The 17,066-nt window shown below is 43.7% G+C and overlaps 1 protein-coding gene across 1 annotated transcript in view; it reads left to right on the top strand.

Moving 5' to 3' along the window:
• Positions 1–17,066, top strand: part of LOC137537198 (uncharacterized) — a 107,798-nt gene that overhangs the window by 54,248 nt on the left and 36,484 nt on the right. The window contains 2 exon segments of the mRNA XM_068259307.1: positions 9,962–10,068; positions 11,794–11,868. Coding sequence (XP_068115408.1) covers positions 9,962–10,068; positions 11,794–11,868 — 182 coding nt within the window.

Genomic DNA, 17,066 nt, shown 5'->3' with positions numbered 1-17,066 from the left:
GAAAGACCAATACAAAGTGGTGTACACGTGAGAAGTGGAACAAAAATCATACATGATTCCAAACATTTTTTTACAAGTCAATAACTGCAAAGTGGGGTGTGCGTAATTTTTCATCCACCTGAGTCAATTCTTTGTAGAACCACCTTTTGCTGCAATTACAGCTGCCAGTCTTTGGGGGTATGTCTCTACCAGCTTTGCGCATCTAGAGACTGAAATCCTTGCCCACTCTTCTTTGCAAAACAGCTCCAGCTCAGTCATATTAGATGGACAGCGTTTGTGAACAGCAGTTTTCAGATCTTGCCACAGATTCTCGATTGGATTTAGATCTGGACTTTGACTGGGCCATTCTAACACACGGATATGCTTTGTTTTAAACCATTCCATTGTTGCCCTGGATGTATGTTTAGGGTCGTTGTCCTGCTGGAAGGTGAACCTCCGCCCCAGTCTTAAGTCTTTTGCAGACTCCAATAGGTTTTCTTCAAGATTGCCCTGTATTTGGCTCCATCCATCTTCCTATCAACTTTGACCAGCTTCCCTGTCCCTGCTGAAGAGAAGCACCCCCAGAGCATGATGCTGCCACAACCATATTTGACAGTGGGGACGGTGTGTTCAGAGTGATGTGCAGTGTTAGTTTTCCGCCACACATAGCGTTTTGCATTTTGGCCCAAAAGTTCCATTTTGGTCTCATCTGACCAGAGAGCCTTCTTCCACATGTTTGCAGTTTGCCACAAGCCATGTGGGGGACACAGCAAACGGGACTTCTTATGCTTTTCTGTTAACAGTGGCTTTCTTCTTTTCACTCTTCCATAAGAGCCAACTTTGTGCAGTGCATGACTAATAGTTGTCCTATGGACAGATTCCCCCTCCTGAGCTGTAGATCTCTGCAGCTCGTCCAGAGTCACCATGGGCCTATTGACTGCATTTCTGATTAGCGCTCATCTTGTTCGGCCTGTGAGCTTAGGTGGACGGCCTTGTCTTGGTGGGTTTACAGTTGTGCCATACTCCTTCCATTTCTGAATGATCGCTTGAACAGTGCTCTGTGGGATGTTCAAGGCTTTGGAAATCTTTTTGTAGCCTAAGCCTGCTTTAAATTTCCTGTCCTGTCTGGTGTGTTCTTTGGACTTCACGGTGTTGTTGCTCACAATATTCTCTTAGACAACCTCTGAGGCCGTCACAGAGCAGCTGTATTTGTACTGACATTAGATTACACACAGGTGCACTCTATTTAGTCATTAGCACTCATCAGGCAATGTCTATGGGCAACTGACTGCACTCAGACCAAAGGGGGCTGAATAATTAAGTACACCCCACTTTGCAGTTATTGATTTGTAAAAAAATGTTTGGAATCATGTATGATTTTCGTTCCACTTCTCACATTTAAACCACTTTGTATTGGTCTTTCGCGTGGAATTCCAATAAAATGAAAGCATGTTTGTGGCAGTAATGTGACAAAATGTGGAAAACTTCAAGGGGGCCGAATACTTTTGCAAGCCACTGTATGCATGCATTCAGGATATCAAAATTCTAACAAACTTACTAATGGCTAATTGACTGGTGGAAATTCTACCACGGCTCATACACCCCAACCAAGTAGGCTTTGTTCATAGAAGAGCATCGGTGACAAATCTACGCAATCTCCCGGCCATGCTAGAGTATGCCAAGACTAGTCTTGGCATACTAGTCTATTTTCTATAAAGGCTATAAATTTGGTTAAAAAATTATCCGACTCCTCAGTTTATTGAAACCTCCGACTCCAGGTACCCAAAATAGCTCCGATTCAACTCCAACTCCACAGCACTGGTGGTGCCTAACCCTAAGACCCCCCCTGGTGGTCCCTAACCCTAAGACCCCCCCCTGGTGGTCCCTAACCCTAAGACCCCCTCTGGTGGTCCCTAACCCTAAGACCCCCCCTGGTGGTGCCTAACCCTAAGACCCCCCTGGTGGTTCCTAACCCTAAGACCCCCCCCTGCTGGTCCCTAACCCTAAGACCCCTTCTGGTGGTGCCTAACCCTAAGACCTCCCCTGGTGGTCCCTAACCCTAAGACCCCCCTGGTGGTCCCTAACCCTAAGGACCCCCCTGGTGGTGCCAAACCCTAAGACCCCCCCCTGGTGGTGCCTAACCCTAAGACCCCCCCCCCCCTGGTGGTGCCTAACCCTAAGACCCCCTCTGGTGGTGCCTAACCCTAAGACCCCCCTGGTGGTCCCTAACCCTAAGACCCCCCCTGGTGGTGCCTAACCCTAAGACCCCCTCTGGTGGTGCCTAACCCTAAGACCCCCCCTGGTGGTCCCTAACCCTAAGACCCCCCCTGGTGGTGCCTAACCCTAAGACCCCCTCTGGTGGTGCCTAACCCTAAGACCCCCCCTGGTGGTCCCTAACCCTAAGACCCCCCCCTGGTGGTGCCTAACCCTAAGACCCCCTCTGGTGGTGCCTAACCCTAAGACCCCCCCTGGTGGTCCCTAACACTAAGACCCCCCCCTGGTGGTGCCTAACCGTAAGACCCCCCCCCCTGGTGGTGCCTAACCGTAAGACCCCCCCCCTGGTGGTGCCTAACCCTAAGACCCCCCCTGGTGGTGCCTAACCCTAAGACCCCCCCTGGTGGTGCCTAACCCTAAGACCCCCTGGTGGTCCCTAACCCTAAGACCCCCCCCCCCTGGTGGTCCCTAACCCTAAGACCCCCCTGGTGGTCCCTAACCCTAAGACCCCCTCTGGTGGTCCCTAACCCTAAGACCCCCCCCTGGTGGTGCCTAACCCTAAGACCCCCTCTGGTGGTGCCTAACCCTAAGACCCCCTCTGGTGGTGCCTAACCCTAAGACCCCCCTGGTGGTCCCTAACCCTAAGACCCCCTCTGGTGGTGCCTAACCCTGAGACCCCCCCTGGTGGTCCCTAACCCTAAGACCCCCTGGTGGTCCCTAACCCTAAGACCCCCTGGTGGTCCCTAACCCTAAGACCCCCTGGTGGTCCCTAACCCTAAGACCCCCCTGGTGGTCCCTAACCCTAAGACCCCCCTGGTGGTCCCTAACTTTAACACCCCCCTGGTGGTCCCTAACTTTAACACCCCCTGATCTCCACTAACAATAATATGATAAATTTCAATTCAATCGCAGCCGCCTGCTAAATAGCGCAGCGGCTACAATAATATGTTACAGGACATAAACTGATGAAAAAAAATTGTATTTATCCTCCTTCTCCTAAAAATGACTTTTTTTTTTTTTTTTTTTAGATATCCTACAGTTTTATTTTATATGTAAATCTAGTTTTTAAGTTGTTACTGTTTCATTGTCACTGCTCAGCGACCCCTTCATTGAAGTATGCCAGAGCTCAAATCTGAATTATTATCTCTCTTCTGCTCTCACAAGCCATTTACTGACAGGAAAGTGTTTTATGGCTGTAATTACTTATCAATGATGGTTATGCTACAGTCTGACCCAGTCCGACCCGGACAGAAGCTGTCCCTTGTATACCGGATGTTTAACTCTGTCAAGCAGAGAAAGAAAAAAAGTGACTTGTGTGCCTGGCACTCTACATACACATGTCTATCTCATCATGTCCCATGTCACCTCTGCTGTTCTTTAAAGGGACTCCGAGCACCTCTCATGGGCATGACTTTAAGACTCCGACCAGTACTGCAAAGTACTTAAAGATGCATACCATTATGTAGCTTGTGATCTCCTCTTTCATTTGATGACTGAATCGCCATTCTACATCAAATAGTTTTAGTTCAATTTCAATATCACAGCTGCCATCTTGGCTCTGTTATAACTTCCGGGTCAGCCCTGTCTTCTCTGTTAGAGAAGTGCATCACTGAATGAAGCAGGAAGAGGAAGTGACACGCATGGCCATTGCAAGAGGCTCCTCCAGAGGGGTCATAGCACGACTTTGTTGGAAGTCGTCTTGCTTAAAGGCATGCCCATGAGAGGTGCTCAGAGTCCCTTTAAATAACAATTTAATTTCAGCCACTGGGTAAATAGCGTATCCGCTATCTATATTACTATAAATAACAACTGCGCCCATTTTTGGCCGTGACTTTAGCTGCTCCTCCACAGAAGAATGCACTAGTGAGAGTAATAGGAATGATCAGTGAAACTGCAGAGTGAGAGAAAGGAAAGGTCAGGGCAAAGTGCCATGCATGAGAAGAGTCCTACCAGGAGAGACTATGGGCTCCCCCCGCCACCAACAATCCCTGAGCTACTGGATCTGATCAGGGATATGGCCAGAGATTCCGGGTTCAAGATAAATGAAAGTGAGAGGGAGCTACTTTTATTGACAAGAGGGGCTGATCTACAAGCTGCATCTTCATTGGGAGTTACAGGGAAGGTGAGAGTGATATGGAGGCTGTTTATTTCCTTTTAAAGCTGAATTGTCACAATAAAAATCTAATTTCAACAGCAACTGGTCTGAGTGTATTAACTGATAAAGATGCTAATCCTGCATTCAAAACTTTTTCTGCTGTTATGGTTTGGAGTTATCACATACCTTAGGAGCACTGGCCCTTTAATTGCCATTGCAAAACAGTTGCATGCTGGGGGGGGGGGGGGGGGTCTTTTTATCTATAATATATTCCTCCTCTTCCCTTTAGTCCCCCCTCCTTCTAATGACATAAGACAAGACAGTGCACTTCCTAGTATAGACCTCAGTGGGAGTGTCTGAAGACTGTGGGAGGAGGGCTGGTAACAAATACACAATCAGCAAGAGGAGAAAAAAAAGTGAGGGAGGAAATGTCAGGAGGTCAAAGGTAACAAAGATGGAAACTGCTTAGAATAGGATTCTCAGCTTTTCCTTTATAAAATTCACAGGAATCATAACGTGGACAGTGCAATACATCTGTTATATAAGTAGGTAAGTACTAGTTCTACTTACTTTTTATTTCTAGGTTAGCATGGTGTCACTTGTTCTTTAAAGAGACACTGAAGCGAAAAAAATATGATGTATGGGTTGTGTACTATGAATGATTACTAGAAGTTTAGCAGCAAAGAAAATATTCTCATATTTTTATTTCCAGGTATATAGTGTTTTTTCTAACATTGAACAATTCTATAATATGTGCAGATTACACAACACTCAGCATTCAAAATGATTCTTTCAGAGCAGTCTGTGAACTAATGACCTCTCCTCTGGCAGAAGAAAAGTAATTAGTTCAATAACACTTGAGATAATAAAAGTCAGATAACAGCCCTCTCCACGACTTTGAAAGTCGTAGAGCTTAATTGCTTTTTTGCATAGAGATAACGACTGGAGTTTCTTAACTCTTCCTGTACTGGAAACAATTAGACTGATGTATCTGATCTTAATGTTTTATTTCTTAGCTGTGCTACACATACAAATCATAATATCATCATTTTTTTTTCGCTTCAGTGTCTCTTTAAGCAGTACCAGTTGCCTGGCAGTCCTCCTGATGCTGTGTCTCTAATACTTTTAGCCATAGACCCAAGTGCATACAGAGCACTTCTGATGTATAGAATAGTGTGATGCGGTATCACACTGCTGCAGGGATTTTTGCCAATGTGCATTGCTGATCCCATTCACTGTAACGATTGAGATCAGCAGCGCAATGCGGGTGGCGTGCGATCGGGTGCACTTGCATCCCAAATCGCACAGCCATACACGTTGCTTGCTGGTGGTTTAGGCCTCTTTCACATTAGGCAAGAAAATACTCATAATTTGATTCTACTTCTTTTTTACCAGCTTTAGGGTACTCTTTCAATTGTAAAATGCTTAAAGAGAACCTGTAACAAAAAAAAAAGTTCCTCTGGGGGGTACTCACCTCGGGAGGGGGAAGCCTCAGGGTCCCAATGAGGCTTCCCCCTCCCCTGTAGCTGCAGGCAGTCCAGCGCTGGCTCCCCCGAAGTGTCCCGGAAGCCTGCCAAGCGCTGATTTATTTACCTTCCCTGGCTCCAGCGGGGGCGCTGTTGCGACTCTCCGCACGGAGATAGACAGAAATAGCCGATCTCCGTCGGGTCCGCTCCACTACGCAGGTGCAGGAGACTTGCGCCTGTGTTGTAGAGCGGGCCGACAGCGATCGGCTATTTCCGCCTATCTCCGAGGCGGAGAGCTGATACTGCGCCTGCGCTGGAGCCGGGAAGGTAAATATTTACATCCCTGCTGATCGGGGAGCTTTATCTCCGCCACCGCCGTGGGACCGAGGAGGACGGGGGAGGCCTCAATAGGATCCAGGAGGCTTCCCCCACCCGAGGTGAGTACCCCCCAGGGGAGGTTTTTCTCATTACAGGTTTTATTTAAGTTATTTTAAAGATGATGAAAATGATCTCCTAGGAGAAATACAATTTGGGTAAAGAGGCACCTAGTGTGAATAAAAGTGGATTAAAAACAAGATAAAATTGAAAATTTCTCGTCAATGACGAGATCTTTGTATAGACAAAGAAATATTTATTTCGCACAGGCAACGCGTTTTACGGGTCTAAGCCCGCTTCCTCAGGCCAATAACCGTGCTGATTGCAAATAGCCGATCAGCAAAGGGAGCCTCTCCCCTGGGAGATAATTTAGGAGAAAAAGTGATTTGCACCTGGGCCCGTATGTGCTAGATCCCGAGCTCTACCTGTTTAATTTCATAGACATATGAAAAAAGCAGAGCGGATCTAATCCAAGGAAATATGTGTCATCTATATGATTATTATATATCACACTATATATACAGTGGAGGAAATAATTATTTGACCCCCTCACTGATTTTGTAAGTTTGTCCAATGACAAAGAAATGAAAAGTCTCAGAACAGTATCATTTCAATGGTAGGTTTATTTTAACAGTGGCAAATAGCACATCAAAAGTAAAATCGAAAAAATAACCTTAAATAAAAGATAGCAACTGATTTGCATTTCATTGAGTGAAATAAGTTTTTGAACCCTCTAACAATAAAAGACTTAATACTTAGTGGAAAAACCCTTGTTTGCAAGCACAGAGGTCAAACGTTTCTTGTAATTGATGACCAAGTTTGCACACATTTTAGGAGGAATGTTGGTCCACTCCTCTTTGCAGATCATCTCTAAATCCCTAAGGTTTCGAGGCTGTCTCTGTGCAACTCTGAGCTTGAGCTCCCTCAATAGGTTTTCTATTGGATTAAGGTCCGGAGACTGACTAGGTGCTTCTTCTTGAGCCACTCCTTTGTTGCCTTTGCTGTATGTTTTGGGTCATTGTCGTGCTGGAACACCCATCCACGACCCATTTTCAGTTTCCTGGCAGAGGGAAGGAGGTTGTCGTTCAGGATTTCACGATACATGGCTCCGTCTATTTTCCCGTTAATGCGATTAAGTTGTCCTGTGCCCTTAGCAGAAAAACACCCCCAAAGCAAAATGTTTCCACCCCCATGCTTGACGGTGGGGACGGTGTTTTGGGGGTCATAGGCAGCATTTTTCTTCCTCCAAACACAGCGAGTTGAGTTAATGCCAAAGAGCTCTATTTTGGTCTCATCAGACCACAGCACCTTCTCCCAGTCACTCACAGAATCATTCAGGTGTTCATTGGCAAACTTCAGATGGGCCTGCACATGTGCCTTCTTGAGCAGGGGGACCTTGCGAGCCCAGCAGGATTTTAATCCATTGCGGTGTAATGTGTTTCCAATGGTTTTCTTGGTGACTGTGGTCCCTGCTAATTTGAGGTCATTCACTACCTCCTCCCATGTAGTTCTAGGATGCTTTTTCACCTTTCTCAAAACGATTGACACCCCACGAGGTGAGATCTTGCGTGGAGCCCCAGAGCGAGGTCGATTGATGGTCATTTTGTGCTCCTTCCATTTTCGAACAATCGCACCAACAGTTGTCACCTTCTCTCCCAGCTTCTTGCTAATGGTTTTGTAGCCCATTCCAGCCTTGTGCAGGTCTACAATTTTGTCTCTGACATCCTTGGACAGCTCTTTGGTCTTTCCCATGTTGGAGAGTTTGGAGTTTGCTTGATTGATTGATTCTGTGGACAGGTGTCTTTTATACAGGTGACTAGTTAAGACAGGTGTCCTTAATGAGGGTGACTAATTGAGTAGAAGTGTCTAACCACTCTGTGGGAGCCAGAACTCTTAATGGTTGGTAGGGGTTCAAAAACTTATTTCACTCAATGAAATGCAAATCAGTTGCTATCTTTTATTTAAGGTTATTTTTTCGATTTTCCTTTTGATGTGCTATCTGCCGCTGTTAAAATAAACCTACCATTGAAATGATACTGTTCTGAGACTTTTCATTTCTTTGTCATTGGACAAACTTACAAAATCAGTGAGAGGTCAAATAACTATTTCCTCCACTGTATGTATATATATATATATATAATATATGTGTGTGTGCATATATCAGACGCAAGCATGATGCTCAAGCTGATTTATTTATATATATTATATAATATATATATATATATATATATATATATATATATATATATATATATATATATATATATATATATATATATATATATATATATATATATATATATATATATATATAGTCTGAGGCCTACAAAGTTATAAAAAAAATGGATCCTGTGTTACGATCGCTATCAAAAATCCATCAAGGTGGCCCTAGTATATCCGGAACTCTTGTAACCTGTATCGTATATGGATCATATGGGCTCCATATCTCAAGATTAAATGCTGATGTCCTAGTGGGCTATAATATGGCAAGTCATGGCTCAACAAGTCTCATACTAATTGTGCTGTGTATATCGCAGCAATATGGGTATCCAACTAGCGGCAAAGAGGTAATGAACAAAGAGCGGTCTCACCCAATTTGTTACCCCGTCTATGTAGACTCAATTCATAGACACTCCTTCCCAGGATAATCAAGATACGGTTACATTCCACCTATAGTCCATCTGATTGTATTGGCAGCTAAAGGGGCGATATTTTTTTTGTAACACTAATTTTTATTTTAGTTTTTGTATGATCAAGCATAGAAAGCAATTCAAACAGGTCATTATACAAATAAAAAAAAAGCAGGGTTCATCGGTGACAGATATATAATTGTGGGTCTTTAAACGTTGGCAGAGGTCTCTTGTAGATGTGTTGGAGAGGTATAAGGAGTACCAGTATAATGGCAAAGTATCAAACTGTCACTTCATGGAGGTAAATATGAGTAAGAGCTTTCAAAAAATCCTGCTGTTTAGATTATTTTTAAGTATAAAAGACCTTCAAATAACCAGAAAGTAGTAATGAAACAGAGGGGGAGGGGGGGGGGGGGGGGGGAAGGAGGGGACAAATAAAATGAGAAATATAACAAAATTTGACATTATAGTAGATCAATAAGTCACAGTGGTTGAGAGCCAAGATATATCTAGAAACCTTGGAAAGTCAGAGATGTTAGAAAGGGCCTAATATATCTCCTACCGAGAGAGGTTATATTGTTTAAAATTATTAGCGGAGTAAATTGTGGAGGTTTACCCATCAGGGGGGGTTGTGGTCGGTGGTAGTATATATCCATGGGTCCCAGACCCTGTGAAAGTTTGCTTCAGTATCTCTAAGTGATGCCGACATTTGCTCCATGGTTTTAGTCCAGGTTATTTTGTTTTTAACTTCAGAAATGGTTGGAGTTGCTATTTTTTCTAAGCTGTGGCTATTTAGTGCCTTGTGGCTGTCAGTATGTGGGTGATAAGTTTTGAGGTACGTCTGGTAACTTGTGGAGGGGGCTTACCCAGTAGCATTATTAAAGGGTCCATGGGAACCAGAGTGCCCGTAACAGATAGAATGAGGGTTTGGACTTGTTGCCAAAGAGGAGAGATCAGTGGGCATTGCCAGAAGATATGTTCTAGTGTCCCCTTTTCACCACATCCTCTCCAGCACAAATCAGGAGTACCCGGGTATACTTTTGTAAGTATTTCAGGGGTCAAGTACCATCTATAGAGTATTTTATATATATTTTCTTTGATTTGTACACACATTGAGGAGTGTTTTGCATTTTCCCAAATGTCTTCCCAGTCTGTTATAGGGATGGTGGTAGATAAAGCTTTTTCCCATTTTTGCATATAAGGGTGAGAGGGAGTTTGATGTCCTCTGTGTAAACAGATGGTCTCAAATAGAGTTTGTGGAGAGTTATGAGTTGGTTTATGGACTCGGGTTTGATGCTGGAGAAAATGGGTGATCTGGTTAAATTCCAGTTGGGTTTGGGGATCGAATCGAATCTTATCTTCTAGGGTGGATCTAGATAACAATTTGCCTGTCTTCAGGTCAGTCCAACTGAGTTTATTAAAATATCCCATATTAAACCATTTGGTCATGAAGGTTTTTGAGATACCTGGAAGGAAGGAAGGATTTCCCAGGAAGGGGAGGAGTGGTGAAGGGTTGGATTTTAAGAGTGCTTTGTGAGCGATGGATTTCCAAATTTGTATTGTGAAGGTGATAGTAGGGAGTAGTTCAGAATTAGGCAGTTTAGGGGTAGTTTCGGACCATATAAGTGAAGATAGGGAATAGGGTAGTAGGCTAGTGGCTTCTATAAGGCCCCATTTGGTGTATACTTTGAAATTAGTCCATTCTTTTATTTGTCTAAGATGGGTGGCTAAGTAGTAATATTTTATGTGTGGTAGGCTAAGCCCGCCCATCTCCCTTGGTGAGAGGAGGACTGATTTAAGAACCCTTGGGCGTTGATGATTCCATAGGAATTTTAGGAATTCAGATTGTAGCCTCTTTAATTGTGCTGAGGGTACCAGAACAGGTATAGTCTCAAAAAGGTATAAGAGGCGTGGGAGTATGTTCATTTTTAATGAGTACAAGCGTCCTAGCCATGAAATTTTGTAGGCGGTCCATTTGTGAAGATCCTGGAGGATTTTTTGAAAAAGGAACTGGAAGTTTTGTTTAGAAAGCATTGAGTAGGATGGGGTAATGTGTATACCTAGGTATTTAAGAGCTTGGGTTTTCCATTTATAGGGGTATGAGGCTTTTATAGCAGAGAGTAGATTTGGGGGGATTTTAATTGGAAGAGCTTCAGTTTTATCGCGATTCAGTTTAAAGTTTGATAAATATTCAAATTCAGATAGGGTAAGATGTAAAGCTGGGAGTGACGTTATGGGTTGTGTAATGGATAAGAGAATGTCGTCTGCAAATAAAGATATTTTGTGATCAATTTTACCTTGTTTTATTCCTTGAATGTCTGGATTTAGCCGAATTGCTGAAGCTAGGGGCTCAATACTAATAGCAAACAAGAGAGGGGACATCCTTGTCTTGTTCCATTGTTTATAGGAAATGGTAGTGGAGAGGCAAAAGGGAGTTTGACGGTAGAAGAAGGGTAGGAATATAGGAATTGCAATAAAGAAATAAATGGGCCGTTGTAGCCTTGGAAATCCAGTAGTTTAAAGAGGAAAGGCCAGGATAATCTATCGAAGGCCTTCTCTGCATCCAAACTTAGGAGCAGAGAAGGCTTTCCAGACTTATTCATCAGTGATACTAGGTTTATGGCCTTTCTTGTGTTGTCTCCAGCTTGGCGCCCCAAGATGAAGACAACCTGGTCATTATTAATGAGATTAGTTAGTATAGGGTTAAGACGGTTGGCCATTGTTTTAGTGATAATTTTTAAGTCTGAGTTTAATAGAGATATTGGGCGATAGCTTTGAGGAAGTTGGGGGTCTTTCCCTTCTTTGGGAATCATTGTTATGAGGGAGGAGAGGATAGAGGAGGGGGGCTTTTCTCCTAGCATGATTTTATTTGCCAATGTGATCAAATGGGGTATGAGAACTTCTTTGAATTTCTTATAGTAAGAGTAAGGTAAGCTGTCAGGGCCTGGACTTTTCGATGATGGGAGAGTTTTTAGGACTTCCTCAACTTCAGTGTATGAGAAGAGGGCGTTAAGTTGGGATCGTTGTTCTTCAGAGAGTTTGGGAAGGTTGAGAGGAGTGAGGAAGGATTCCAGTTTAGTGGTGAAAGACGGGTCAGAGGAGTGGTCAGGTAGGTTATAAAGTTGTGTATAGTAGTCAGTAAAAATTTGGGCAATTTTTTGAGGGTCATAATGGATATTTCCTTCAGGATCTTTCATGGAATAAACCGTCTGTTGGGAAGATTTGGGGTTCAATTTACGTGCTAGGATGGTATGAGGTTTATTGCCTCTCTCAAAGAAAAGTTGTCTAGACCACCTTAAACTTTTTTCGAGTTGGGTTGTTTGGAGGGATCTAATCTCTTGTTTAAGTTGTTGGATATAAGAGAAGTTAGCTTGTGTGGAGAGAGCTTTATAGGTCGTTTGTGCCTTGGCTAGGGAAGTTTGTAGGGAGAGGAGTGTTTGCGAGGCCTTAAATTTCCATCTGGTACCCTCAGCTATAAATAGGCCGCGTATAAAGGCTTTGTGTAATTCCCACATTATGCCGTGTGAAGAGACCGAATTAACATTAGTATCAAAATATGATTGTAGTTCAATGGCAAGCTTAGCGGTCAGGGTCTTGTCCTGTAAGAGGGATTCGTTTAGCCTCCAACACATTGGTTTATGTGGCTTATGAAGCCAATTTATATTTATCAAAACGCTCTGATGGTCTGACCATGCTATAGGGGAAATGTCTGAGGATTCCAGTAAGGGTAGAAGTGTGTTATTAGAGAAAAAATAATCTATGCGTGAGTGGGAGGCATGAGGAGGAGAGAAAAAGGTATATTCGGTTAACTTAGGATTTGCAATTCTCCACAAATCTAATAAATTGTATTTTCTCATAAGACATCTAAACTTGCGAGAGTTGCGGTCGTGTGTGGATTTTGCTGAGAGAGATGGGGGGGGTGCTCCTGTCTTTAACAGAAGAGAAAGCTAGGTTGAAATCTCCTCCTAAAATAAGGGTGCCAGTCGTAGCTTTTTGTAGTTTGGTTAAAAAGGAAGTGAAGAAAGAGATCTGTTGGTTATTGGGAATGTAAACATTAGCAAGGGTTATAGGTTTGCCAGCTAAAGAACCTATTAGGATAATGTAGTGACCTTTGGGGTCTTGGATTTTTTTGTTATCTGTAGAGGTAAGTTAGTTTTGTGTATAATTGCTACCCCTGCCCGTTTGGACCGACCTGAAGCAAGGTATACCCCAGAATAGTGTCTATCCCCTAGGCGTATTGTATCTTGTTGCCTGAGGTGGGTTTCCTGAAGCATAGCTGGATCAATATCCATACGACGGAGGTCTCGCAGGAGGGAGAATCTCTTCTGGGGTATATTGAGGCCCTTGGAATTTAATGTTAAGAACTTAACCATAGTCAAGGTGGTGGGTAGTCTTGTAGTATAAATGGATCAACCACTGTGAAAAAGTATGTATCCTTTTGTTGCAAGGTCTAAAACTTGATAGTAACATCAACAAGTAAAAGCAAAGCAAAGAAAAGAAAAACAAAAAAAACATAACATTGGGAAAATAAACATAATCTCAAACTGTATTCTCATAGAGGCGCAGTAGACTAAGCCACTGTGAATAGTGTGGCCACATAAGGGGACAACCAAACTGTGTTGTCCTAGAGAGTGTGTTTCGGACCTGCCATGTCCCCGAAGGGGCCTGGCAGTTCCGACAACAGAACTCCTGAGGGGCATGAGGAATCACCAAGAGGGAAGCCCATGATCCAGAGGATCCAGCATCATAAACAGTTATACAACCTAGACATAAGTGTATACAAGTTCAAGTATAAGATGTTTAGAATTTCGACATAGGTCATAGGAGAGGATTTTTGGAGTAATCATAAGATGATATACTCAGTTAGGTGGTAGGGTCTATGGAGGGTGAGATTTGGTTGGGAGAGCCTCCATGTCTTCTGATTCCTGGGTGTAGGTAAGGGCTCGGACTGGGTTTCTTGTTCCATCAGAGGTATGGCGAAACTTCCTAGGTGGTGAGGAGGTAGATGGAGACCTCAGATTTTGAAGGGAGGTAGCAGAGGGTGACCTAATTCCCAATTGTTTTAGGAAATAGTGGCATTGTCAATGTCAGAGAGTGAAAATAATACTCCTTGTCTCCTGACTTTAAGACTGAAAGGGAAGCCCCAGGTGTAGGGGATGCTAGCATCCTTCAGAAGTTGAGTGATGGGCTTGAAAGCTCTGCGTTTTGCAAGTGTTATAAGGGAAAGATCATTATAGATATGGAGCTCGTCTCCTTTAAAAGTGATGGAGGGTAATTTGCGAGCAGCTTGCAGCAAAGCTTCTTTAGCTTCATAGTAATGCATTCTAGTGATGATATCTTTGGGTTTCTGTGAGGTTGCTCATTCCCCTAGGGATCTATGAGCTCTATCCATTCGCCACAGTTCATCTGGAATATCAGGAGCAATCGATTGGAATAGTTCTAGTAGGTGCGATCTAATTTGATCGGGTTTAACAGACATGGAGATCCCTTTTATCCGTACGTTTTGCCTCCTTTCCCTATTTTCAGAATCTTCCTGGGAAGTGCGCAGGAACTTTATATCAGAGCTAAAGAGTTGCTGTTCTTCTTCTATCTCGGCCTGCTTTTGTGTTAAGGCAGTCATTTTGTCCTCTAAGGCACATGTACGTTCCCCTAACCCTGTAATCTCAGTTTTCAGCTCTTTGATCGCTGAGAGATGGAGGTGTTGAAAAGAGCTGTTTATAGCTTGGAGCTGTCTCTCTAAGGCTGTCTCTAAGATTGCTGCGGTGATGGGAGGTGAGTTAGGGGGGATACAGGACTGTGACGGTGGGAGCTCAGCTTGCTCCGAGTGGTCGGCGCCATCTTGGGTCTCGGCCGGGCGGAAGAAGCGGTCGATCGTACCCGCTTGTTGAGACATCTGCGCGGTTCCTTTTTTAAGCATCGGCTGCCAGGGAGTCTTAGGCTGCTGGATCAGTGAGAGCCGCTCGGTGTGTGGTAGCTTCAGGGGGCTGGATGCGGCTCTAATAGCAGAAGGATGGGCCGGAGCTCCGGGTCTAAGTGGCCATCTTGATGACGTCGCGCATGCGCCCTCGCTAAAGGGGCGATATTTAATCATTGGGTCTATCCTACAACTCCCAGCACTGCTGATGGACATGATGAACTGAACCAGCTGCTAAATCTTGAACAATTGGATTACCTTTACATACATCAGGATACAGGCGTCAAAAAGTTGATGGAAATCTTCTCTTTATTACCTGCAAGAACCACTTCATGCAGGCACCACCGCTGTAAATATAGCTTCCTTTTATTGATCACATCAGATAAAAGCAGTAAACACAACGACAGACCGCTGTTTCGAGCAATCAAGCTCTTTTTCAAGTTGTTCAAGACTGCAATAAAAGAGTGTCCTTCACACTCACTTATATACTATCTGTAGACCAATCCGTGTGCAGCATGTCAGCCATCCAATCACCATAAACTATGTCACAGGAGGACCTGATGGGGAACTGAAAAAAAAAGTAAAATCCCGCCCCTAAAAGATTTAAAATATTACCACACAAAAAGATACAATATACAACATGAACAGCACGCTATCATGTCGTACAGTATCATACAGGCACATAATATATCTCTCAGCTTCACCCTTAAAAGACACTACAAGATGCCGTTCTGTATTCATACATTACCACACAGAGCAAGTGTACCGGAACCGCCGACCAATCAGCGCTCCGCTCACTTTCAACTCCGCCCATCTCAAACTGTGATGTATGCGGAAGGTCTCCGTTGTCGGTAAACAAAAGAACTGCCGGCCAATCCAGTGACTACCCGCCGTGCGTGGCCACTCAGGAAGAGCGCTGACGAATGCGGAAGAATATACACTGCAACCAGTGTCAGCACTTCTGAAAGAGCATTTTGATTGTAATTCAACATTTGTCATCTACCTGTTGAAGTGTCCCTGTGGTTTGGCCTACGTGGGTAAAACCACTAAGGCACTAAGGTGAGAGGTTTTAGGGGTGGGAAGAGGAAGGGGGTCTTATTTACTGTTAATGTTATTTCTGCTTCATTGTATTTTTCTTGGTGTAAGATATTACAATTTGCCTTTCCTTTGAATATATGGGGCTTCCCTTTTAGGGAACATGTGACTTGGTTAATGCATGTAGAGATTGAAGCATGTGTATGCTTACCTGTGCTTTTATCAGAAAATCCCAATCAAATATTGTTTGAAATAGCGGATTCTTTTATTGAGTTAGTAATCATGCAAAAGGCAAGATCCATGTAGGTTTTTGGCTGAGTGTGGGAAATTTCTTGGCCATAAGTGTTCTTTTCCAATATTTTTTATTTCATGGAAACATTTTTACACAGAATCCTGAGGGCTCTTTCATGTTACTCAGTACTTTGGTTTCTTATAGCTGTAAAGTCCCTAGACTGAGGTGAAATGAAAAGATAAACATGGGAACATATAGTACTAAGCTTATATAGTACATACAGTGGCTTGCAAAAGTATTCGGCCCCCTTGAAGTTTTCCACATTTTGTCACATTACTGCCACAAACATGAATCAATTTTATGGGAATTTCACGTGAAAGACCAATACAAAGTGGTGTACATGTGAGAAGTGGAACGAAAATCATACGTGATTCCAAACATTTTTTACAAATCAATAACTGCAAAGTGGGGTGTGCGTAATTATTCAGCCCCCTTTGGTCTGAGTGCAGTCAGTTGCCCATAGACATTGCCTGATGAGTGCTAATGACTAAATAGAGTGCACCTGTGTGTAATCTAATGTCAGTACAAATACAGCTGCTCTGTGAGGGCCTCAGAGGTTGTCTAAGAGAATCTTGGGAGCAACAACACTGTGAAGTCCAAAGAACACACAAGACAGGTCAGGGATCAAGTTATTGAGAAATTTAAAGCAGGCTTAGGCTACAAAAAGATTTCCAAAGCCTTGAACATCCCACGGAGCACTGTTCAAGAGATCATTCAGAAATGGAAGGAGTATGGCACAACTGTAAACCTACCAAGACAAGGCCGTCCACCTAAACTCACAGGCCAAACAAGGAGAGCGCTGATCAGAAATGCAGTCAAGAGGCCCATGGTGACTCTGGACGAGCTGCAGAGATCTACAGCTCAGGTTTTAGCCCACCGCCCAAACCCAGGCCAAAACCGATTGATGTGGGCGCGGAAGAATCGGACTCTTCAGTGGTGAGTGCCAGCTCGGCCGCCTCGGAATCTAGTCAGAGCTCAGAACCTAAAAGAAATAGATATCCAACTCGTTTACAAGATAAGGTCAAAAAGGTAGGCAGTAAACCACAATTAAAATGTGGGGAAGGCG

The sequence above is a fragment of the Hyperolius riggenbachi genome, chromosome 10 (assembly GCF_040937935.1).
Source record: "Hyperolius riggenbachi isolate aHypRig1 chromosome 10, aHypRig1.pri, whole genome shotgun sequence".
Lineage (NCBI taxonomy): Eukaryota > Metazoa > Chordata > Amphibia > Anura > Hyperoliidae > Hyperolius > Hyperolius riggenbachi.
This window is presented reverse-complemented; position numbering and strand designations above follow the sequence as displayed.